Source organism: Hyposmocoma kahamanoa, unplaced genomic scaffold (genome assembly GCF_003589595.1).
Source record: "Hyposmocoma kahamanoa isolate Upper Pololo Valley unplaced genomic scaffold, ASM358959v1 64, whole genome shotgun sequence".
NCBI classification, from domain to species: Eukaryota; Metazoa; Arthropoda; class Insecta; order Lepidoptera; family Cosmopterigidae; genus Hyposmocoma; species Hyposmocoma kahamanoa.
The window spans coordinates 10388127-10415991 of NW_020653852.1; the positions used below are offsets into that span (position 1 = coordinate 10388127).

A 27865-nucleotide genomic window follows, 5' to 3' on the forward strand; every position below is an offset into this window, starting at 1 on the left:
AAAATATATTTGGCAAAATTAGGAAATTGTTTAGATGTCTGTAATCTTTAAAAATTTATATGGCCTACATTTGTTTCCCTCGTAAGTTTGGGTGTAATTTGTGGTTGTCTTTGTGTGTATCCATGGCACCCGCGATACAGGATTTCCCTAGTGGCGGGGCTATAAAAAAAAGTTGAGTTAGTTTTTCTTGGTCTGAATCGGCACATGGCGTGCCGATTATTGCTTTTCAAAGCTGTGGTTAGTCACTATACCTCTTGATTCAGTTTTTCGAGAAGTATATGTTCTAGGTTTTTTTTTTCTGTAACCAAGTGAAGGGACGAACAAGTCATTCGCCCGGTAGTAAGCGACACGCCTATCCATAACAGTAGCATCGCCACTCAGAGCTTTAAATCGCAAATATCTTAGGGGCACTGCCACTGCGCCCGTCACCCTGAGACATAAGTTGACAAGTCCCATATGCCTGTAATTTCACTAGCACCCTTCCACACCGGAATGCAGTAATGCTCAAGTTACTGCTTGGTGGCAGAAATAGGTAAGGTGGCAGTACTTCCATGGACGAACGCTTTCACAAGCAGCTCTTTCTGCTACTAAAAGATATTTAAAACTCTGTACTATGTTTAATTCCGTTCCATTTAATATAATAATAATGGGAACCGTCCCAGGCTTCATTAAAATCTTTCATTTCAATCCTTTTTTATTATGCGATGCAGCACATCGTTCATAACTATGTGGAAACAAGACCCGAGACAGCAGGCCTCAACAGTGCCATGTTGTCGGCACGTCACAGGTTCTTAATGCAGACACCGGCTGGTTAAATGGCATCCGATAGCGGCTCTCCCGAGCTCCTCCGTGAGTTCATTGACGTACAAATTGAACAGAACTCTTGCCTAACCCCACCATTTGATATAATATGGTATTCATAATTGGAGTCTCCCCACCTAACACCGTAGACTTCGTTCCCATAACAGTATAATATGATATGTAATAAATAAAACAACTTTTCCTTTTCAATTACTCTATGTTGTTTGTTTCAAATTATCTCATTTAGTAAACAGAAGAATAAACATAATTCAACGTGTATAATAATAAGCTGAAATTATTGCAAATGAAAAAGAGGAATTAATAAACATATACTTTGCTATCCAAATGTGTTGTTTCAAACCTATTTATTTGTTGATACGTATTATTATAAACTTATAACATAAAGTTAAATAATTTTATTTTTTTCGTAAACATAACCTTGACTTTACATATTTATCAGTATCACGACTTGTTTAGAGAAACATCTTCGGTTACTATAATTATAAAAAACTGGTTTCGTCTTAAGCTCTGATGGAATCGGAGATCAGTCGCATTCCGAATATATACACAAAACATACACGGCAACGATAGCTAGCTAGAGACGGTTTAAAAGTGAAGTGTTTATATAAAGTGTTTTAGTAATGAAGAAAGAAAAAGATAATGGAACTGAACTTCCAGAAAAACCAGGATTACATGCAACCAAAAATGGACAACCGAAAAAAGGGGAGAAATTAACATTTTCACAACAGACAGTAAAGTTTATAAATAACTTACCTCACTACATAAGAAAGGCATTTGCTTTCTTTACTGTGGAACCATTTTTAATATGCTTTGTGTTACCAAATATTGTATCAGCTCTAGCAGTACAAAAATTAAATTTGGAAAAGGCTTGCCGTGTAGATTTGAACTACTCAGAAGAAATTTGCACCAAAGTTATATCTGGCAACGCAGACGATAATATAACTATAACTGCTTTGAATGAAGCATCAGTAATGAATGCAGACATGACAGCTTGGAAGCAACCTTTACAGAGCGGTATTCCTGCTCTCATGATCTTGTTCGTCGGAGCCTGGAGCGATAGAACTGGAAACAGGAAAGCTTTGATGCTCATACCTCTTATAGGGGAATTGCTATCCGCAATAGGATTGGTTTTAGCGACGTATTATTTCCTAGAATGGCCGTTATGGATCACAGCGTTGATTGAAGCATTACCTCCAGCATTTTGTGGCGGATTGTCCATAGCTCTTATGGGCTCATATAGCTATATGGCTGACGTAACAAATCTGGAAAATCGTACATTCAGAATTGGTATAGTCGCTGTAATAGTTACATTATCTGTGCCTATAGGATCAGCTATCAGTGGAGTTTTGACAGAAGCTATTGGTTATTATGGAATCTTCGGAAGCAATGTTATAATGTTTATTATTGGCTTCATATATACATACTTCACAGTTCATGATGTTAAGAAAGTTGAAACTGAAGGAACGTTTCTAGAGAAGCTGAAATTGTTTTTCCATCCAAACAATGTATGGGACACTATTTCTTTGGTGGTGATGTCTAGGGGAAGACGGCTAATTCAATTGCTTCTAGTTATTTGGGCACATATTGTTATAATAGGACCTGTTTTCGGTAAGATAATTTTCTTATATATATTTAATGGTTGTAGATTAGAATTAAATATTATTATAAGTCAATCAATGACCCGACTAAGGGCGAGTTTGACTTGGATTCACAACCGAAAACCTCTTTTATGTGGAACAAAATGTAAGAAAGTACGTCGGTGTGAAATGTTTATGATTTACACAAATTAAATTTGTTTCAATAGTTCAACTTGCTTTTTTAGGATACGTTTGATAAGAAATTTATTAACGCTTTTTAGAATAGTTTCCTATTTCAAAAGCATCTAATTCATCAGGTAAATGATTTAAAGAAAACTAAGACTTGTCTATCAAAAATTGCATAAATCGTGGACTGTGTTAACATAGTCACGTGATTATTTTAAGCACTTAATTAATGACAAGCTCCGTATCTCATTCATAATAAAATTTCTATTTTCTGAACGAATTTAGTAGCAGTATAGCTGCCTGTGAAATACCGCCACCTTACCTATTTATAATTTATTATTTGTTATTTTGGAGACACGGTTTGCCAAATATAACTCCATCCATTGCAAATTGGGTAAATTATGTGAGACATAGTCAAATGCTTATGAAATATCAATGAATAGTCCTGGAGTTAAGTTACCGTTATTACTAATATTCTCTGATTTTATAAGAGTATACATTGCTAATATGTTGTAGATTTCCGCTTTTGGAAATCGTGTTGCTCTGGTTTCATAATATTCAACTTATCACAAAAGTCTACAAGTTTTTTTAAACATGCATATTTCAAATACTTTTAATATAATTTCACCAGCACCCTTACCCTTCAAAATCGAAACAGAATAATGCTCACATTACTGCTTGGCGGCAGAGATAGGTTATGTGGCAGTACTTCCCTGGACGAACTCTTTCACGTGATGCTCCAAATACAATACATAAGAAAGTTGTCACAACGACATAACAATGCTTTACTTTGTCAAACTCGTATCTTTTAAAGAGTGATTATTGAGGAGATGGCAAAACTTTCTATTTATTTTAAATTTCTTATCAAGGGTGTTAAATTGGATGCATTACTTTAAGAGTAGGTAAAAGCTAGTGTGTAAATATGAAGAAAATGTGATGTGAAATCAGCCTGCAAAATTTGTATATACAATCCATTTTTTGCATTTCAGTAACTTTGTGCTTCAAGATACGAGTTTGAGAAAGTAAGGCGGCGATTTAGGGCGTATGTAGAACCCATACTACGTTACGGTCTTATAGCTTGGGGTAATAGTACAGATCGAAACAGAACTTTTGGAGCACAAAAGAAATGCCTTAGAGCAAATTACCCCACACGAAACATGCAGACTCTTGTTGTATCTTTGTGATGTGAATACTAGAGTTGGCAGAAATCCGAATAGACTGACTTAACAATATTCCTATGACTGCTAAATACAGCAAAAGTTGTTTGTATAACAAAATACCACTTGAGATTAAACTATTACTCTTAAGTTTATTTAAAACAAAATTCAGTTAACCACTTGGTAACTGAAAATATTTTTTTATGACTAAACGAAATATTTGGCAGAAAATGAGGTGTAAGATTTTTTCACGATGTTTATCGTTCTTGACAAATTTAATTTATAACTTGACATGTTTGTGATATTCTTATTGTTGTGGTAGTCCTTAGGCACTTGCCCTACAGAGAACCGGATGAAATCCGTGCAAACGTGCTGATCCGGGGTTAGGACCTGACTTAGATGATCCCTGTGCAGGTTCGCTCGCACAGGTCATATTGTCCTTCCCGCATAACCAAGAGGTTGATAGGGAGGGGCAATATAAACAAGTAGTCTAAATGACATTGTATAACTAGACATTTGCATGCTATTTAATATATGCGAAACATGTTTGTACTGGCACTGTTCCTTGTTACATCTTTTGTTATACCATGTTTTAAGCAAATAAACGAATTGTTAGTACTATTATGGGACTTGTCAACTTTGTCTCAGTGTGATAGGCGCTGTGGCAGTGCCCCTCAGATCTTTGCGATTTAAACCGCTTAGCGGCACTTCAACTGTTATGGACAGGCGTGACGTTTACCATCAGCACGACTTGTTTGTCCCGTCACTTGATACCGTAAAAAATTTCGGTAATAAGAGTAACAAGGGAACATGGAACTATTTTGAATTTTACCTCTATTCTTAAAAATGCAGCGATATTTTGATATAAATTAAGACAAGAAAAAAAAATTTAATCCTCGTTCCGTATATAAATGAACAAAAGAATTAAAGAAATGAACCTGTTCATTACGTGTTTGATCCCCTATACATTCTTAATAAGATAGTAATCATTGCAAAATATGTGGGTGGACAGATAGTAGTATTATTGTGCCATGTTCAGGCTTAGATATATTACATATGTATAGTTATAGTTGTATCTGTATTATACTTTCTGGAAAAAATATCTTGTAACAGATCTTATAACGGTTACTTTAACTAATAACGGTTAGGTTTTTGTATTGAAGTTCGGAGCTATAAAAATATGTTTCAAAGTCTACTAAAGCTTTTAATATAATATATTTTCAAGTCCAAATATGGTATTTCAATATTATACAGATATACGTGAAAGGTATTATGTGGGTAGGCGAGTATTCATTTGCAATATTTTTTGTTGCTGCCTAAAAAAAATCCCTTTTTAGGTTCTATAAATTATTTGTAGAACCTTAATTATAGAAGCTGAGTTTCTCTTCGATACGTACATATTCTGTATTATGGCTAATATTTCGACTAAATTACTTGAATCCAAATTAGAGATTGTTTTTATAAATTGTGACTTGTTTATTTGTATTACGTTATTCCAATAATGAACAATTTGTAACTTTTGGTTTTTACAGAATACTTGGGCAATGGGTATTCTGGATCACTGTAGTATGATGACTTTCCACCGTTCATTTAAAACCCCACAAATTTTTAATCAACTTTAAAGTATGTTAATTCTGCTTTTATCTTCGATCTCTGTGACTTTATAAGTAACAATAACAAAAAAGAAAAACAGAAATGTAAAAAAACATAATTAAAAAAACATTTACACTTAAGACAGTTAAACAATTAAAAATCAAAATCACAAACAAAACAAAAACTAAATGAAACCACAAATTATTTAAATAATCTCTCATTGTACTCCCACAATACTCATAGAATAGCAGAACCTACGAAAACCCATAAAATTGCATAATGGAAAACCCGATACTGGCGAAATCCTAAAAGGGCAACGTCAATGTGTAAAACGTAGACATTTTTACAAATTTTATAGCAAAGTTATTTATTTTGTTACAGGTGAGGGGAATAACATTTATTACTACGCTCTCAAGAAATTCAATATGGATATTGTTGACTTCAGTCTCTATTCGACATACTCTACAGTTATGGGAATAATTGGTAAACATTGTGTACACTTTACTAATACTTACATTATGAGAATAGTTCAAGTCTGGATATAGCCAGTAAGCGCAATCATTTATGGAGGTCACATCGTCTGCAACACTTGATTACCGGCCATGTAGTGCATGACAGGCTCGTTAATTTGATATTAAATCGCAAATATCTTTGAGCAGCGGTTAAGGTGCTTTTCCACTGGCGAGTCAAGACGAGAATTGAAATTTTGCCGGCCTATTTCCATAAAAAATCTCGCGATTTAAGTTTCTAACCATCGCGAATTGTATGCAAAATAACATTTTTTTATCTTAAATCGTGTGAACCGTGTTTCCGTTATTCCAGAGTTAATAAAGACTGTCAATGCTCGTCTCACTTCATCGGTAAAGAAGTATCTTTACTTATCTATTAGAATAGAATAGAATAGAATAGACATTTATTGCAATGCCACAACACATAGATACTAAAAAAATATTGATACTACTTAGACAAGCAAAACAAAATGAAAAGACATAATAAAGAAAATTAAAATATAAAAAAAAAAACAAAATAAAATAAGACGACACAGACAAGAAACAAAAAAACTAATCAGAACGACTATAAATGTCTTACAGTCATATGTATGGTTGTGGCGTACGCAAAAGGACTTCATTCACTTTATGCCACAGCCATAATTGATTATGGCGCTAGTTTTCAACGAGCACTGAGCTGAGATGAGGTTTACCAATTTATCGCTTAGAAAAATCTTTTCAAAATTTTTATTTTTATTTTTTGTGTATACTTGTATTTTGGTTTTCTCTTCTATAATAACTAGGTGAATTGAAAATCGCAATAAATCTAGGTCCTTAATTGTAACCAGCGATCGAAAACAATTTTTCAGCGTTGCTTCAAAACTGTAATGATTGAGATCAGTAACATAATATAAGTAGAAGACAAGATTTATTTACTTTGAATAAAAACAACATTATAATGACCAATTTATCGGTACAGAAATTTGGCATTGACTTTACATCTTTGACTTTGAAAATCATAATCGTTTTGGAGATCCGAGGTCACCCCCTGTTTTACCTAATATAAGTATTTTCACTAAATATCTATATGAAATTTCTTTCTATGTAAGTACTTTAGATCAATTCTAGTCTTTCTTTTGCCTGATTCTAAAAGGATGTTTTTAAGCAAAATATTTTTTGTAGGTAGGTAGGTATAATAAACAAATATTTCATATATATTTGCACGATCAAGTATAATATGTACACAATTAGGTACCTACAAAAAAGTAATAATCATAATGACCCACACACTCATAGTCCCACACTAAGTAAACCCTGTATCGCAGGTGCCATGGACACGCACATAGACAACTACAAATTACACCTAAACTCACGAGAGAAATAAATGTAGGCATACAAATATTTCTCCCGGCTCGGGAATCGAACCCAGGATGTCTGCGGGGCAATCCAGCTTAGTAGCCGTTCGGCCACGGAGGCAGTTTGTTGAAGCAGATTTTTTTGTACGAAAACTAGACCGTGATATTATTCTCTGATTTGGCTAGAAGAACCCAGTAGGTATAAACAAACTTCCTAGTGACATATGTATAATTTAAACACAATCACAATTGTTTTTAATATTACGTAATGTTGGGAACCAGTTTTTAAAGAAGTTTTTTTTATATGTTTGTAACAATGTTGTTCATCTCTAAGAATTAGCTATTATAGTTTTAAGGTGTTACTGTTTTTAATATACTGTATGTTTAATTTAAGACCAGGTATAGGTAAACGTCGCAGCCGCCAGATAGATGGCGCGACGATCTGGTTAAAGTAGAAGGACGAAAAAGAGGCTTCCATTTTGCTAGCGCAAAAGCCATTTTCGGTTCCTGTATGGGAATCACCACATCGACATATCGACACAGAATTACATTCAGCCTGTCGAAAAAGCTTTTAAGTCCTTGTAATAAAAACAAAGAAGACGGTTGCTGTGGCGCGACTCTACCAGTGGCTTAAAACCACAAAATGTACAAAAAGGGTTAAAACCCAATCAAGGTTTCTCTTTTCTTTGAGGTTTAAATCATTTAAACGGGTTTTTACCCAAAGCGCCGTTTCTGCGCGAAGTCCTGGGCGAAAACGGCGAATACGGAATTTGATATAATTCCATACTTATTACAAATTTCGACATAAAAAGTTTTTTTTACGCGAAAAAGTAATGATTTTTTATGTCGTTTTATTTCAATGCAATTTTCTAGCGATCGATTCGCTAAAGAAAGACTAATATACATTTTGTAATAATAGCCTTAAAATTTGTACGAATTTCGAATTACAACAAATACTTAGTTGTAACTAGTTTTTGCTCGCGATTTCGAGCGTCAATGGGTTTTGTCCGATTTGAACCAACCGTTAAAAACCCGGGTGTTTGCCCATCTCTGGGCTCGACACATGTCAGTAACGCATCTGCTTCCTGCGAATTTCCTATTGCGTATCCAACCGATGATGGTCGAAAGGCGACGACGACGCGACGCCCGAACGACAAATTGTGGTAAAATATGATCGTCTCATGCCACCCGTACAGTCGTACTAATATGGGCCATTTTTTTACTTTATCACAGCATGAGAATTTTCAGTGACGTTAAAGCAGACGTACTTAACATAGTTCCCGACTCATCGTGTACGTTCAACGGAAAGTAACAGTTGTTCTTTCTCTCGGTTGTATTATAAGAGTTAATACTCTGCCGTCCACTAACTAAAACGCGGGTAATGACAAGTGGTCAAATATTCGTTTCAAAATTGCCTAAGAAGAGCTCAAAATTCTCTTTTGAAGAACAGTTGAAATTAGTTAACGTGTTTGACATATCGGAATGATGCATACCTAGCTAAAATACCTTTAAATGTTTTTTTAGTTTTTTCAAATTTTTTTTCAATTGATAGGTTTTTTTAATGTGTAAATAATAAATAAATATTTTTCTATTACATTCTATTCTATTTTTAAATAATTTCAGTATTCTAAAACTGGGTAATGGGTTTTATGATATATCAAAAAATATTTTGTCCCATAGCCGCATTTTAGCTAGCGGTGGCAGAATTTGTAATCTTTTGTAGAGACCTGTAACAGTATAACATATATTATAGAAATTATAAGACAAGACAATGTAAATATATCTATGTCCCTTTAAGCGCGGTGGTGTATATTTTATAACAAATAAATATACTTTAAATTTGTCAAACACAATTATGATATTATAATATTTACTACTTAGATCAACACGGTGCAATATCGCACTCCATGTTAGTCCATGGACCATGTACAGCAAAGACAAAATTTCTTGCATTTTAAAATAACCGGTATTAAGAATTATAAATTAAAGAAACAAATAATATTTGTAGCATATTATAGCTTATTTATTTGTCTTATTTATTTTAGGTATTCTTAAAATGATGATCACACACACACATACACACACACACACACACACACAGCCTCGACAACACTGGGAGTCACAGCTTATCTCATAAAGGGAAAATAAGCAGTGATGGTTTACCACCAGTACCATTTATTTTATTTTCTACATATATCTTTTCAGGAACAATGGTAGCAGTAACAGTATTCAGCAAACTACTCAAATTTCACGACGCAATACTGGGCATTATAGCGACTACGTGCAAAGTCGTTTCAAGTTTCGTCTTTGCGTTTGCGCCGACACGAGATTGGTTCTATGCAGGACCGGCTTTCGACATCTTTGGAAATTCTGGAGTTACTGCAATTAGATCTTTGGGTACAAAGGTTGTAGAGCCTGAAGAAGTTGGTAAGGATTTTATGTTTTGTGTGATATGTCATGGTCCTGGTTTCATACACAACTTTTTGCTTGAAAGTGACAAAATGTTACTTTTACCATAATATAATAAAGACAAGCTGAGTAATTCCATAGAAACGTAGCAGCGCACGGTGATTCACGCTCCATACTAAGGCGGTCATAAATACGTAACTCCGAAATTATTATTATTTTTTTATTTTATTACGTTAAAATATGATTAGGTAAACGTAAATTAATAAAATTATACATTTTAAAAAATATTTGACAATATTTAGGTGTAAAAATGTCTCGCAGTAATTTTGTTTTTAGACGATGTATCTAAAACATTTTATACTGCGACTTTTAATGGTAAAACTGTGTAAATAATGATTATTTGTATTAACAATAACCACAAATGAATAAATTAAAACAATAAAAATACATAAAAAAGTTCATTTTACAAAATACAAACAAAACACAAATTATACCAAAATACATTAAATCTCAACAATATTAACTTTAAATACATAACAAGTCTAATACAGCTTTTGACAGTACACCTTTTTTTTTAACAGGTAACTTTCGTAGACCTGTTATGAAGGGATCTGAATGAAGAAGCAGCCTATTTACTAAATCTGTGTTGGTCACAATGCGACTCATTTTACGCGTATGATTTTTTCTAAAAGACTTGATGTATTTGTTAGTCGCTTCAGCTGCTTCTTCAGACAACTCTCCGATTGACAACAAACCGTAATCTATAACATTAGCACCATGAATTAGAACTTTGTGAACGGAAGCAGGCATGTTATACCACGGATACTCGGCAACTAACTGCCGAGCCGTCTCTAAAGCGAACTCTTCGAAGTTCGTCTTATTAATATTATATCCCGAATTTAAACATTGAAGGATGATCCAGCAACGATCTAGGAGATCCTTCTTGATCCCAGTAATTTCAGCGGAAATTTCTAAATTCGAGAAAAACCGCCTGGCTGTATTACCATCGTTTGATGTTCCGCTTCCGCCACTTTTAGGCTTATCCACTATAAACCCTAATCTTTCTCTAAATTGAGTCTGAACATATGATTTTTTTGCAGCAACAAGCATTTTGTCATTAGCGGACCTAGCTTGCCATTTCCTAACATCTAACTTGTACGCGACATGAACAAAATATTCAAAAAAACGCATTAACGCGTGAAGAGGTGATAAACCAAATTCATATTTACTCTCATCGACTTCCTTATTTAAACATTCGTCAATTTTGTTCATTTCACTGGGCAAGGCGTTACAAATAAAACATTTTGATGAAGAAACACCACTAAGTGCATTACACACTTTACCATCTACCATAGTAAGTTGCAAACAATGAGTAATGCGATATTCGCGATCTTCTTCCTTGAAAACAGTAGGCTGCAAGTTCCTTATTTTATCTTTAAAATGAGCTTCTTCCTCAACTGACACTGCAGTCGATTCCTTCAAATATCGGAGGCGTATAGGACGACAGTATCGAGTTGATGAAGGACGAGGATTTTTCCACAAAACTACTGAATTTTCTTTGTTATCTGTTGTCAAAACAAGCTGAAGTGGCACATACGAAGTAACAAACAGGCTACTGTCTTCAAGAGTGGAGTCAGAAAAACACTGTTTATATTCTGAATGCCCTGTACTGCCATCGAAACCCCATTTCCCTATCAAAGATATCTTATCTAGAGACTCATTAGGTACACTATCCAAAACATCTTTTTGAGACTTGAGAATCCGATTGGCAGTATGATCTAATAAACTTTGAAGTTCGACTTCGGCGGATGATTCTGTAACAGTAATATCTGAAGGATAACAGTGTTTTTTAGATTCCACGACACTTTGGTAAGATGGGAAAATGGTTTTTGAAAACTTATTGTCTATAAATTTCTTTACTAATATATATTGATGTCGAGTTAACTGAGCTTCAACAATGAGCGATAAAACTTCGCTAGAATCGATTTCAGGACAAGACAAGCTATCGGACGCATTGAGCAATGACTGTACAAGAGAAGGGTCTTGGTTAGACAAACTAGCCAATCTTCTCCTTTTTGTACGTTTACTGGTGTCGTCAAAGTTAATTCTCGGACGGCCATGCGATGAAGAAGTTGATGGTTTAACTTCGTCAAAGCTCTGAGATACACGTAACTCAGTTCGCTGTACATCAATATTTTCAACGACATGCAGCCAATCTGAATATTTTTCTAAGAATTTAGATCTAGTACGATTCGACTTTGCCCAGTAGTGGGAAATTCGTTTACAAATATTCTTAATTTTAAGGCTTAAAGTCTCTAAATCAATATTTTCGATGTCGTCAGAAAGGGATGATGTTTCGGTCAAAGTGCTCAGGACGTGTTGCATTTTTTCATTTGGATTACCCACTTTAGAGTGCCAAATATCAAAAATTGTCATCCTCGATACAGAACATTTGAAAAATGTACCTAAAACAATATGAAAGCTGAACTTAAAAAAAAATTAAAAATTCAATACTATGGACATGCATACTTTGACACCCCTTTAAGCCAAGAAGAGGCAGCAAGATGCAAATGAAACTTATAGCTCTTAATAAGGACATACTCTTTATTCAAAAACCATATACCTCAGGTGCAGCTCAGCGCAGCCAAAAGTTGTAGGTCTAAAGGAAATTAAGTTATGCCAAAAATTTTCACCAAAAAACTGCCTTCAATAAAAAAATTATATAAAAAAAAATATGCATAAAAAAAATTAAAAAAAATTGATAATAAAAGTACATACCATGCTTTTGGATCTCCATGCTTTCACAACACGTAAACACTTGATTTGGAATAGTGACACTCAAAAACAAAGTGATTAAGTTTCGATGACTCACACGTGGTGATAATTAGTCTCGCGATGCGCTCACTTCCGATGCACAAAAGTGAATGATAACGTGACCTAATTACATTGATATTTATAGTTTTTGGAAGCTTGTTAACTAGTTACTAACTTAGTGAGTTGATCTAACCGGGATAAGCCAATGATTTTTTTTGATTTATGGCCTATGGGGGAATCACAGTGCAGCGTCGGCCGCGCGCCGCGTACGAATGCACGCATTCGCATAATCTCACGGTGCACTCGAATTGCACTGCACGGATCATTGCACACACCATTCATTATAGAATTTAAGCGTTCGCTTTTTGTGTTTATTGTTATATTTATGGTTGTTCTAACAAGAGTACCTTAAATTTTAAAATTGTTCAGCATTTCATTTCTATTTCATAATCATAATACCATAATCAAGATGCCAATCCGCAGTGCTGATATAAAAATGTCAGTATGTGAGTAGTGCATTTGACAAGGGCTATTTCAATGTAGCACGAGAATACTGTGATACATAATGTGACAACCCTACACTCCGAGTGATGCTTTGAACATTCGAAAGTTGTACTTCTTGCTTTTTTTTATGATATCAAGGGACACTGCAGTGCCACTGCGCCTGTCACCCTGAGACATAAGTTGATAAATCTCATGTGGCAGTAATTTCACCAGCACTTTTACCCTTCAAAACCGGAACACAGTAATGTTCACATTACTGTTTGGCGGCAGAAATAAATAAGGTGGCAGTACTTCCCAGGACGAACTATTTCACAGGAAGCTCTACTCCTGCTACTATTTACTCACTTGTCTTATTATAGATACAAATAGAATTAGACTTTGCTATTACCATGCTATTGTTTTAGTCAGTCTTTGCTTTATCACCGTCAATAAACTAAATTCCTCCAGCGTTTTACATAATACACAACGTGACTCTCTTACGACAGTAGTAGGAAGGTCACATGTTTAAAAAAGACCTATCAAACGACAACACCGTACTCAATGGGTGATTTTTTTTCTGTTACCTTTTCGTTTTTCTATTTCCGTTACGGGTCATCAATATATCACACACCAAAAGTTACAATAGGTCTATAGGTAAACGACCGAGTACAAAGGCTGTGATACATCTGTACATAAACGGACATACCTATCCTAGTAGATTTCCTTATACGAGTATGACTATGGAACCCTGTTAAGTGGCCTGTCGTGTCGTAAGTTGAAATAACTTTTACTATCTGTGGAGTTGGTGGGGCTTACTCATTCAATATATCCACGCAAAATTTTATTAATATCTATTTTATAATACCTACACACTTTTATTAGTGATTTTGAAATGAATACTCTTATCGAGATTCTAACATTACGACAGAATTTTCAAGTTTTTATTGAATATCACGATGTCACTACCATGATATTCAACACTTTTTTCATAAAAACCAAAAACAAAAATATGCAACGAGCGCATAGAAAAATAAGGTTCGCTGGTTCGTTCCGTGGTTAAAAGGGGCATTGATTATCCTGTATTGTAGTTCGCCTGGCAGTCCGCCGCGTATAGCAGGATTATGAATGTAGTCGCAGCATGTACGCGATCCTGCAATGCATCCTGCGAGACTCCACATGTGGGCTAGCAGGATAGTGAGTGAGCAGTCTCCTGCCTGCGCAGCGGACTGACATGCAAGTAGTGAATGCACCATTTTAGTTAGCATAGCGTCAGACACGGTTTGCTAGACGTCGATTCGAATTGCTCATTCAATCTTCGTTATTAATAATTATTACGTCATAATTCAAAGTTTCAAAGATCAGGTCTCAAAATGTTGTCTATCATTACTCAAAACTAAGCAATATGCTGATAATATCGTAAATACCATTATGAAATCAAGTAGGTACACAATATATAGGAAAATATTAAAATTCTGCATTGTATTACTTTTGCCAATGTTTATAAGATTTCAAATATCCGCGTTTCAAAAGCATGTTGTCAGACTTCTCGAAGCGAAGATTACATCAGATAATTGATAAAAAAAGATTTCCTTCTAAATATGGTAGAACGATCGTACCGCTTCTAAATTATTTGTGGTTAGATTAAGATTTTTAGCTAACGTATATTATAGGTACAGGACACCGACAGAGATTGAAAAAAATTATGACGTTTTTCTTCCTACACACAATTTATAAAGGCTCAAAGTTCGTGTGCTTATGAAAGACAATAGGTTTTTATGAAGCTAATACAATTCAAATTCAAATTTAAAGCTTTTATTTCGGACATTCATCCATAGGGTTAGTAAATGTTTGACTGAGTTACTTTATGTTATGAACAAGATGACAGTTTATTTTTGAAAGTATATTCTACAATCACAAGCTCTACTTACACAATCCAAAACTAAACGAGAGTTGCGTTCTATTCGTATCAACATCAAAACTTTACCATCTCTTATAAAGCGAAACTTTACAAATCTTTGATAATCTTTCATTTTTGTGTTTCAATTTTGTATTTCATTTTGTTATTTTGTCATTGTTAACTGACCTGAAAAAAAGGAGATGTTTCGCAATTCGGTTGAATAAGGGTGGCAAGTCTGATGATAAATCCGATTTAATAGATTTCACGCATTTTCCGTTAACCGATTTCAATAAAATTTGGCAAACAGATGTTACGAACACATCGAAAACGGTTAAGCAAACTTTTTAGGTCGTTTTTTTATAAAAAACTTATTGTAGGTATTTAAATTCTAAACCGAACTGTATTTGATTTTATTGTTTTATCATTGTTTTCAAGGGTCAATCAAGTTTTTGTCCGACGACCAACTCATTGTGTCCCAGACAAAGTGAGACCACTAACAAGAATTCTTTAAAACTGTAATTGTTTTATGTATGGTTTTCTTAAAATAAATACTAAAATAAATATATCATTAACCAACATCTTTACTAAATTATCAAAATTATCCATTATTTAATGGTTGTCCGAGTGACTCAAAACTTCGGTTTATTGTGTGTTCCTCGGACCACCACAAGAAATAGGTAAATAGATAGTTATATTATACAGAATTATGGTGCAACAGATTCTATTTAGTCTTGGTTTCATTGTAAGAGTGATATAGAAGACACAAAACCTCAGTTCTTGCTCAGGTGGCTTAAATTAAAAAAAAAGTCCTTTGGACAACTTGTCGTCTAGACAACCAAATTGGTTGTCCATGGGACATTATTGGTTGTCCGTAGGACGAATTAATGTAGTTTGATTCTTTATATAATAAAAGTACAATTTTGCTTGATTCATTTATTTAAAATACTTGTTCTATATGATTTTTTGAATTTATTTTATAGAATAGGAATATCTGAAAAGAAACAATACGCGTACCAAGCATGGGCAGATGCTCGACTGCGCAAAACTCCGAGTACTCCGAATATGAAGAAAGCTTTTAATATAGCCGTCAAGAAGTGCAACAGCGTGTTACATAGGGCTTAGTCATCATAATCATGTGCACCGCATAGACTCCAAGCTTGCCTCTTATCCAGCAGGTAGCAAATCCTTTTGGTCCCTGGCCAAAGCGATCCAAAGTAATTTTTATTGCCCATCTTTGCCACCTCTGCTGAGATCGGATGGCACGCTGGCCCATACTGCAGAAGAGAAGGCGAATCTCTTTGCATCACTCTTTGCAGAGAGTTCGCGTCTGGATGCTGCAGGGAACCTACCACCTACCTTACCTCAGGCTGACTGCACTATGGTGCCAGTTCGCATACGCCAAAAAGATGTACTTATAACTCTGCGGAATCTTGACTAGAATAAAGCTAACGGGTACAGATGGAATTCCAGCAGTAGTCCTACACAACTGTGTACGCCAGAGTTGTCTCCTGTTCTCACACGCCTGTATCGCCTCTTACTTGAGACTGATGTAGTTTCCAGGTCGCAGGAAACAGAGCTGACCCTATCAACTATAAACCTATCTCAGTCACTTTCATACTCTGCAAGACTACGGAACGTGTACTCAACAACTGTTTCCTGTCGAACCTAGAAGACAACGACCTCCTCGCTGATTGCCAATACGGATTCCGACGAGAGCGATCTACTGTGGATTTCTTGTGTATGCCTATTACATTTGGAGCGAGGCTATAGAAAAGGAAGACGAAGCACTTGCAGTGTATTTGAACATTTCTAGTCCTTGACAGGGTCTGGCACGTAAGCCTTATAAGTAAGCTTCCTTGTTATGGAGCTTCACACTAACCTTTGCGATTGGATCTCGGATTTCTTGAACGAACGTTCCATTTGAGTGATCTTAGAAGACTACTCTTCCGAACATCGGGCGATAGGTCGGAAGCCGGAGTCCCTCAAGGTTCCGTACTGTCTGCAAAACTCTTTCTGCTGCATATCAATGGTGTGTTAATTCCAGGTACTTATACGTATGCTGATGACAGCACAGTTGTGGAACGTTACTTGACCAATGCAAGGGTCCGTAGAGAGGAAATCCAATCTTGTCGAGAATTTATAGTTAGCCATTTGGATTTAACATTCAGGGCCGTCTCCGATTGGGGCGATGCCAATCTTGTCAAATTTAATGCTACCAAAATGCAGGCGTGTCTATTCTCCACAAAACGGAGTCCCTTTGAGCTGACTCCGACTGTTCGTCATATAGCCATACCGATAGCCGACCGTCTCCAGCTACTTGGAATGGACCTGTCGTAAAATTTTAACTTCGGCAGATAAATTGAATATATGGCCAAAATGCAGCTTGGCATCCTTTCCAGGGTGAGGCGTTACTTCACATCGGGACAGTTGCTTCACCTGTATCAAGCACACGTCCGGTCGTATGGAGTACTGCTCCCCTACGTTGTGGATACTCGAAAGATTCGCACGAAGTGTTACGCTTCCATATTTATATGGCGATTTGGCGAACGGCTATGGAGTGGAATTCACTGCCTGCAGACTTGTTCCCTGAACGTTATAACTTGGACCTTTTCAAATCGAGAGTGAATAGGCATTATTTAGGTGTGCATGCTCCATCGTCGACCTCATCGTCACTTTCCAACAGGTGAGAAGGAGGTCAAATACGCACTTACATATGAATTAAAAAAAAAAAGGAAATGAAACTATTTTTCTGTTGTTGAATCAACTGTGACCATACGCGATTTAAATCCGGAAAAATAGTTTCATTTCCTATGTGTAACAATCGCGAAAACCTAAGAACTCGATACGTACTTTACTTAGTATAAGTTGTGTAAGTAGTTGATTAAAAGACTAATATTGTTTTAAGGATGTTGATAATCTTCGGAGGTATACTCGATGCTTCGGAGTTACCTTTATTGTAATATGATATATAGAATAGATGAATATATGAATAGATAAAGTTGATTGCTTCTTATGCACTTAAATACTTCTATTATTATTTTATACAACTCGTGCTTTGGTTTGTCTCTAATTGCTTCTTCATGGCAAGAATGATATTATGTTATGTAACTGACTGACCATTTTCATAAATTCATTTGGAATAACACGAAATATAGGCATTAGAAGTTTTAATATTTCCTTTGGACAACCAAATATGTCTATTGGACAACCCGACTGTCCCCATGTTTAACAATAACATTATCCATCTTTTTTTTATAAAGCACAAAAATTTTCAGTTAGCTTTAAGAGATAAATAACACAGTATGAAAAAAAATTGTTTGTTGTTTTTTTATAACAAATAAACTTTACTATTTTAGTGAATAACTTCACTGAGTGATAGGACAATCGTTGTCCAAGAGACACTGTTAATGGTCATATTACTGAAGTTATATATCATACCGCCCCAACAAATATAAAAAGTTATAAGCTATTACATATTTCGTAAACCTGAAGTATTGGTTTTAATTTTAAATGAAGTTTACATGATTAAAAAATTTATTCAACTAGTGGTACAGGGGACAGATGCTATATAATTTTTGCCACGATATTTGCACTGCTAATCGGTGATTTCTATAAAAGAATCGATTATCTAGCGTATAAAATAAATAATGTGTATTAATGTGTATTAAATTAAAATTACAAATTTCATGAACAGGACATTTAAAAGTTGATTGACCCTGAAAAGTTTTTGCCTTTCCACCTTTGTACATTTAGTAGCAGTAGAACTCCTTGTGAAGGATTTCGTCCAGGGTTACTTCCCTGCCACCTTACCTATTTCTTCCGCCAAGCTAATGTGAGCATTACTGCGTTCCTTTTTGAAGGGTAAGGGTGCTGGTGAAATTATAGGCACATGGGACTTGTAAACGTATGTCTGAGGGTGACGGGCACTGTGCCCCTCAAATCAATGCCTCTAAGATCTTTGCGATTTAACGCTCTGAGTGGCACTACGACTGCTATGGATATGCGTGTACCTTATCACCAGTCACACTACTTGTACGTCCCGTCACTTGATATTAAACAAATGACCTTTCCAAATCATCGTTACCACCTGATTCACACTATCCGCTAAACCTCTAAAATCAAAATAATTTCTTCTTTTTTTAGGTAAAATTTGTTCCCTGATTGGATTCGTGGAGGCTGTGGCGCAAGCCGTATATTCGCCAATATACAGCAAATTGTATGCCAACACAGTGGAGACTTTCCCTGGAATGTTTTATATTTTGGGAGGAATTATGACCATACCCGACTTCTTTATATTCATGTAAGTATACATAAGGCTTTGGGCCATTCTTATCGTGAGTGGTACATCAATTGTATTTTTTAACTAAGTTCTCAATTCGATCGATTTTTTGTGTGTGTGTTACGCTATTAAATGCCTCCGTGGCCGAACATAGACAACACAAAATTCTTCAGTTTCCCTAATACGGGGTTATGAGTGTGAGCGCGTTATTGTTATCGTAATTTTTTCGTATCGTAAGTTTCTACGCATCGCATTTTTTTTAAGCTTCAATAGAAGAGATAAAATTTGTTTTATTCCTAGTAGTTTCATGTACTCAGTTGTACGTGGAACAACTATAACCCTAAAGTTCACGTACGGAAACATGAACTCTAGTGGGAACAAATTTAATGTTATTATCTTTATTAATTTGTTTCATGATTTTTATGATTCTCATGTGGTAAAGGCACTTTTGTCGTATATGGTCTCTATATAGCAGTAGAGCTCCCCGTGAAAGAGTTCGTCCAGGGAAGTACTGCCACTTTACCCATTTCTGCCGCCAAGCAGTAATGTAAGTATTACTGCGTTTCGATTTTGAAGGGTAAGGGTGCTGGTGAAATTACAGGCTCATGGGATTTGTCAACTTATGTTTCAATGGGTAGGCGTGTCGCTTAACACCAGGCGCACGAATTGTTCGTCCCGTCACTATTGGTATCGTAAAAAAAATGTGGCTTATGGAAAACATATCATAAAGTTGGATTTATTGGATTTACCAAGAGTACGTTTTATGCATATATAAGTACTATAGGATTCATATTGACTGAAACTATGCAATTTATTCATCTCTAAAATAAACCTATAATAGTCCATAATGCTTTACAAAGGTTTTCGTTTCTCTTTTTTCTTTACTATAGTAGGCTTTACTATCCTGCCGCTTTCCACTTCGTTGTACTCATAACGACTTTTATGTTAGAGTAGCTTGCACACCGGTCGTCATCTCTTAGGTCCCGGGTCATTGTAGGAAAAATAACTTTTCTATATTGTTGCGGGTCTGGGTGTTTGTGGTACCGTCGTTGTTTCCGATTTCCATAACACAAGGGCTTTCTTTACTTACTTACTTTGGGATCAGAGCAACGTATGTAATGTTGTCTAATATTTATTTATTTATTATTTATTATTGGACGTTTGTAGTTTGAGGAACATTCTAGTAACAGATTGTGTCACATAGGGAGCGTTAACCCCATTGTCTACTAAAGCGAATCGAAGCAAATCTGTTCCTCAATCGGTGTTTCGTTTTATTAACATCTCCACGCTTCTTTGTCTATGAAATACTATTGCTTGCTATGAAATGCTATTGAAACACATTTCTTTCCCGCTCCACTTGGTACATAATGGGCCTTGACTCTTACCATGGCTCATTCGTACGTAAGCACGTCATTTATTTTACTAGTCAGGTACCTTCATGCATATATAATCATATAAAACTAGTTACAAATTCCATCACGCATAATTGTGCAAAGACATTGACTGAGCGGATTCTATTACATAAGCAAGGTTGTTTGCATAGGCATTTATTGTATTCACTCCCTTATGTTCCCTTAGCCTAGTTCACGAAGCATTGTGGTCACATATATTCGACCTTATTGAATGGAGACAATGTATAAGAACTTTAGTGTGACAAGTCAAGCCTAAAATTATTGCTTGAAGTTAATGCGATAATGGGTTGCTTTTGTGTACATAAGAAAATTCATATTTTGTGTATTTATGTTCCTCGGCTATGCGACACAGAGGGATATAATAACACTTTAAATATTGTAGATAGTATTTGCTTTATGGATACATGATTTTATTTTTAAATAATTGATACAGTATCAATTATTCAAAGAATTTTAAAGAGTTATTGAATTTCGCGACTTAATTGTGTAAATATATTTTCATTACCTCGACGATTCGGACGTGTTGCAACGTCCATTGTCTCGAGATCATGGGCGTTGCAATACGTCCGAAGCATCGAGGTAAACAAAATATATTTAAACACGATTACGTACCGATATAATTCAAATAATGTGTGAAAATTGTGAAAGTTTTAAAAAGTGCTTGCTTCATCTGGGAACAAACCGACCAAACGTGAAAAAAAGACACTTGTATTTTTATGACGCTGTTCGTAATGGTCAATTACAAGTATTAATTTCTTCTATGTAACATTGTGTTTGAATGCAGTACTTCAAAAAAAAAAGGAGGAGGTTCTCAATTCGACTGTACCTATGTTGTTTTTTTGTATGCATGTTACGCGATAACTCCGGTAATTTTGTTTTCCGATAATTTGTGAATCGATTTTGATGATTCTTTTTTGTTGGAAAGAGTGTACCTTAGGAGTGGCTCCATTTAAATTTGGAGAAAATATTCCACCTCTAAGGGTGGCAAACTAGGGGATGAATGACTTTGGAGGACGGTTTTTTTAGTACTCTGTATTAAGATTATGTGATATTCAAACCGAATAAACACACTGTCCACCTTATGGTAAACGGCAGTTACATTTGTGCCCTTATCATAACCATGGGCCAATAACTGCATATACTAAAGATCCTAAGTCTGAAAAAGGTCAAAATTCCGCCTTTTGTCTAGATGGCGCTAATCAATAGCCTGGAAGTAGTTTATGTTATATACCTACATGGACATAGGCATCTATTAATTACTCTTTAATATGAAATATAAGAAGTCAGTTTTTTTTCTTGTAATATTATGAAAATAAAATAATGTCTCCATAAACAAAAATGTCATATCTAAAATATTTAAAATACTATCCTTCCGTAACACACAGCCGTGTGATATACTGTATTAGGTATTGCGAAATACCAGCTGAACGTTATAAATGAATATAAAATATGCCTGCCTTTATAAAATTACATACATCGCGTGTGAAATGGAAGGACTGGCATTATGTTTTTATATAAGTATAAATAGTCTCTCCATCGTACTCATTTATTAATATATACTCTTTATTGCACCAAACAAATACAACAGAAATATTAGATAAACAGTAAGTGAGCAAAGGTGGACTTATCTCTAAAAGAGATCTTTTCCAGCCAACCCAGGGCAGTGGGGCTAAGGTTATAAGCAGCCGATACCGTGCAAGAGAGAGTAACAAAGAAATATAATAAACTACATAAACAAAAAAATACCATTACTTACATAAGTATTATAATGAATCATAATAAATAACATATACGAGTATATACATAAATAAGTATGTAAAAAAAAACAATAAGATGATTACAAAGAGAGTTCAGCAAGAAAGTGCGATATTTTGTTAGTGCGTTTATTACTTCCATAATTCGTTTGCTTTTTTAAATTAAACTACATTTTTACTATGTTCCAAGCTAATAAGGACCAATTTACTTTGGGAGGAGCTGTGTTTCATAAACGTCCAATGTTGTATTTCGTCATTTTCACCCACGCCACTTAGTCTAAACAAACTTTAACAAATTGATTCTGATCGGGGTGTCGAGAGTATCGCTCTGGGATAGTTAATTTCGTTACTCTAGTCATACTATACCGAACTCACCAGTTTAAGACCAAATTGCTGACAATTGGCACATTTTTTTTTGCAGAACCATATACATATTCTACAGAAAACAACAGAGAGATGTGGTAACGAATCCTGATGCTAAAGAAATGTATGCACATGAAAATGCAGTCACCGCACTTTAAACATTGTACAGTTTTATTTAATTTAATTATGCAATTAGATTTATTGTTAAAGATTTACTGTAATTACCAATAAATTAACATAAGTAATTTCGTTATAATATTGTTATTTAGGTAAATATATTTTGATTGATTTCACATGTATATTATACACGTACATTTAAAACATCGAAACAATGTACTTTATAGCCTGAATGTTTTATGTGAATTAAAAACTCTTTATTGATAAATACGTAATAAGTAAAAGGAAAGTATCAGGCGTTGAAGTTTATCACAGCAGCGTATTAATTTCTTTATATTTCTTGTTTCGTTGTTATTGTTTCACTACATTTTTAACAGAATTTGGTTAAGTAGTTTAGGAACAATGTTTGATAAGTCTGCAGCATAAAATATTGGAATTTCGTTGTAAGCAAAATTTTCTTATTGATATTATATCAAGTATCTGTAAAATGTTTGCTTCATTAAAATTGCAGGCGTTCTAAATTTAAAAAGAAAACCTTGGACACATTGTTTATAATTGTAAGTCAATACTTGGACATGAACATTGTAGATGTTTCATAGAATTAACAGCAGATTTTTGTGAGAATATTGTACATATTTCAAAATTATTTTTGAATGCTACTAACGTGAAATAGTGAAGAATAAAATTATGACGTTTTAAGGAAATTTTCGATTATCTTAAATTGCGGCTTCATTTTGAAAAAGCTACATAAATCGCTGCTTTTCAAAAATAATGGCCTAAACCAAAATAGTTTATTTTTTATCTTATTATACGGCTGCACTCGGGGTGAGCTAAATCTTATTATGAAAAATACACCGTGCTTTTTATTGTTTTAAATAATCGGTATACAATTCATCGGTTTTGCATTTTTGGATAATCTGTAGTTATAATTATTAATACAAAAATGGAACACTCAGAAAAAATTCCTTCGATCCGGCTGGATTCGAACCGAAGTCTTCTAGCATACCGTGCCAGACGCTATACCAACTAAGCAACGGAACGAACCAGTGGACCTCACGAATTTTTCTATGTGTTTGTTGTCGCGTCTTTGTATTTGGTTATTCAACGACTTTTTAGCCTTTTTAGCTTTTTATTCTGTAGTTGTTTTTAAACTATCTTCCCGATTAATTAGTTCATTTCGAGAATATCGATTCTAGAAAGTCATCGAAATAGTATGATAAGTGCTTGTTAAAGTTATGTAATAAATTTTTAGCAAAATTTGGATTTTTTGAGTTGTAATCACTTTTGTAATTTCTAACTATAAAAATCGAAGAACTTTAAAGTAAGTATATTCTAAAATCATATATAATTTGTACACGGAAGTTTCTGTCCTGCGTCTGGAGCATTAAATTCGCATCACACAGGGCCAGCGCAAAGCGGCGGACGGGAAGGCAGACGACATTAAATTTATCATTGTATAAATTTGTATACCGGAATCCACCGGTATTCGCCGGCATCCACCGGTATGCGCCAGCATCCACCGACATGCGATCCAGCGGACTCTGCGGTACGCTGTCAAACGCTCGCAGTATAATATCGCCCGCCATCCCACACAGAAAAAAAATGATGTCAAGGATCCGATTACGTTGGTATGGCCACGTAATGCGTCGGCATGAGAGCCGTATCGATATGTCGTTGGGAATCTCCTCCTCGGTGTGGGAATCTCCTCATCGATATAGGATGGCGAGCGCAAAATCCTCTTCGATGCTGTCTCCGCCGTTAGCTGCTATGCGTGGCCCTTAAGCTTGTAGCCTAGCGTTAGAGAAAGGAGAACCAATGCAGGATGTTTGGTCCACAAGATTTATTGTAATTGAGATGATAAAGGAGAATAAGGCATGCTGTAACAAATAATAAAATGATATGAAAAAAAGTACATTTATTATAAAACACTTCCTATAAAATTAATAACATAGTAGAGGTATACAGTACTCACCTCAAAAATACCTATATAACCATTGACTTATAGGTCAGTGTATATCACTATATAATTTAAATAGTAATCGACGTGACGTTTTAATAAGAAAATGAAGGTCCCATCAAAATTCTTGCCACAAGATTAGTCGACGGATCAGATGATTATTGGACAGATGCCCATTGTTTTTTTAATAAAAAACTTTATAATAATAATATTTAATATATATTACAATGTATATAAATTACTTACATTAGACGATCTTGTATTTTTTTGGTATAGCCATACTTACCATAAAGTTTTGTGTTTTATTATGAGCTTTTTAGTTTCATAATAATATCACAAAATAATATAGATTGCTGCCTTTTACATATTATGAATCCGTTTTATATATTACATTGCATTTATACTTCAATAAAGGTCCAAAATAAAGTAACAAAACTGGAAAGCTGCTTAAAACCTTAACTTTCACTTGGAGTGGTCGATAATAAGTGTCAACTGTATGTGAATCATTGTTATAAAGGCAAAATTTATTGTCCTTTGAGGAATTTAATTCCAAGACACGTCATTTAATTTCAGCCGGTAGTAGTTATTGTAATGAATGAAAACGATACTGGAAAATTTGGTATTTAAACATACATACATATACTTCACCCCTATTTCCCACCGGGCTAGGCAAAGACAACAGCCTGTCACATTTTTTTTATGACATCAAGTGTCAGGACGAGCACCTGCGTGGTAAGCGACTCGCCTACTCATAACAGTTGCAGTGCCACTCAGAGCTTTAAATTGCAAAGATTTATAAGGCGTTGCCACTGCGCCCGTCATCCATAGATACAAGTTGGCAAGTCCCATGTGCCTGTAATTTCACCAGCACCCTTAGTTTTCCAAATCGGAACGTAGTAATGCTCACATTACCGCTCGGCGGCAGAAATTTGTAAGGTGCTAGTACTTCCTTGGACGAACTATTTCACAAGTAATTTTTCTACTACCACATGCTATGATCCTGACATGATGCTTAGAGAGTTTGGACATATAGAGAGAATGAATAAAACAGGATTGACGAAACAGATCTATAAGGCAAGAGTGAGCGGGTAAATCGGCAAGGGCCGACCAAAGCAAATTTACCATGATCACATTGAAGATGTCAAGACAGGCCAGGTCAAGAGTACTTTTAACTGTCAGACTGACACACATACTTCGCCTCATCAATACGCATCAATGCTTCCACACATGCTCGTCGGTTAAGAGTACTCTTGAAAGGCTTCTTTAGGAAAATATGATCAAAGTAAATTTGTTTTGGTCGCCCTTGCCGACTTGCCCGCTCACTCTATTAAACACGCATTATAGATCTGTTTCGTCAATGCTTTTTTATTCATTCTAGAGAGAATGAATAAAAAAGGATTGACGAAACAGATCACACACACGACGAATTGACGAAACAGATACAGATGTAGAGACATAACCGAACCATCTAACTGCCTCCGTGGCCGAACGGTTACCATGCCGGACTGCCACGCAGAAGTCCCAGGTTCGATTCCCGGGCCGGGAGAAATGTTTGTATGGCGTACATTTATTTTTCTCGTGAGTTTGGGTGTAATTTGTGGTTGTGTATAAGTGTGTCCATGGCACCTGCGACACAGGGTTTCCCTAGTGCGGGGCTATGTTGAGTGTGTGCGTTATTTATTTTATTTTATTTATTTTTATTTATCTAAGAATCTTTTTCTTTATCTTTGTCACTTCATTACCTTTCATGCTGCAAGGCTTTGTTATCACACTGTTCCGTAATTTATCCATTAGAGTCACTCCAGCCACACTTCTCAAAGCTTTTATTTCCACTGCAATAATTTTACGTTCTGCCAAACCCAACATTGGTATTCAAAGTTAAATTAATTTATGAAATCTCGTAAAGGTCTGAGGCCAGATGCAGACAGGGAATTAACCCTGTCTGCATCCGGTTTTCCGAGCATATACAACCCAATTTAAAGTACAATGAAATAGGAATTTTCTGGACAAGCTCATTTTCGCTCAAGGGCTAGGTAGTCAAGAGTAAGTCAATTAAAAAAAGGCTATCAATATATGCCGATATGTAGCCGCTTTTAAATAATTCTACATGAGGGACTGCCAGCGATGCATTCGCGCGTTGGCATCATGCAACCACCAAATAATCCCTGGTGTCGCGATATAATCGCGCGTATCACAAACGGGCGTTTGTATCACAGCAAAACTCACCGCGTGTAATCACTCTGAGATATATCGCACTGTTAATACAATAGTGTATTAACTAAAAATATGTATTTTCTCAGAATCGACGAAAAACGAATTATTTGCTTCTCGTGAAAGATAATTAAAATGTATGTATAGGCTATAACAGACAATTTCCTAACTTGCCAAATATATTTTAAAATAAAAGAGAAAAAATAATTTTCTATTTTTAAATAAGGACTCTTATGGCCAGAACTAGCTCACATAAAGCGTGTCTCATTTTGTGTTAAGTAAATATCTTTTAGTTGTTTTTACAATATTCTATTTTTTTTACACACACACTCAAAATAGTCCCGCACTAGGGAAACCCTGTGTCGCGGGTGCCATGGACACACATATACACAACCACAAATTACACCCAAACTCACGAGAGAAATAAATGTAGGCCATACAAATATTTCTTTTGGCCTAAGAATCGAAACCTGGGACCTCTGCGTGGTAGTCGGTAGTCGTGCGGCATGGTAACCGTTCGGCCACCGAGGCAGTTACTCGCAGTCACCACGCAGACAGATAGATCGAATAATAAATAGTTTTCCTTGTCACTAACGTTATTCATGAAAACTATTTTGGAAATTACGTACATTTTAAAAATTAATAAGCATGCTTTTAAAAAGTATACAGGTCCCCGTCATATTTTGATCCAAATGTTAAGAGCTGGGCCATCCAGATAAATGCTAATTTCAGTACACATGATTTTAAATTAAAACCATAGTGATATACCTCCACGCATACACATTGCCTTTCGTACGTATCCATGAATTAAAAAATCATTGCCGTAATCGTAAACTCGTTCTTGAGCAACATAATATCGAGTGACCGTAAAACTAACGAACACTTAAAAAAAAAACCAATCAAAATGTTCGGAAGTATTGATAATCGACCGTACCATAGCATAATATTCTTACTTTAAGCTGCATGTGTTCAGTTAATAACCTTTACAAAA

General features: G+C 35.2%; 1 protein-coding gene across 1 annotated transcript; it reads left to right on the forward strand.

The window, feature by feature from the left end:
* The first annotated feature begins 1386 nt into the window (after positions 1-1386).
* Positions 1387-22985, forward strand: LOC113231079 (proton-coupled folate transporter-like). Its single transcript, XM_026465246.1, has 5 exons — positions 1387-2430; positions 5717-5818; positions 9384-9605; positions 18925-19081; positions 22648-22985. Exons 1-5 carry the CDS (start codon positions 1443-1445, stop codon positions 22745-22747), a joined length of 1569 nt encoding a protein of 522 aa, XP_026321031.1. The 5' UTR covers positions 1387-1442; the 3' UTR covers positions 22748-22985.
* Positions 22986-27865: the final 4880 nt, after the last annotated feature.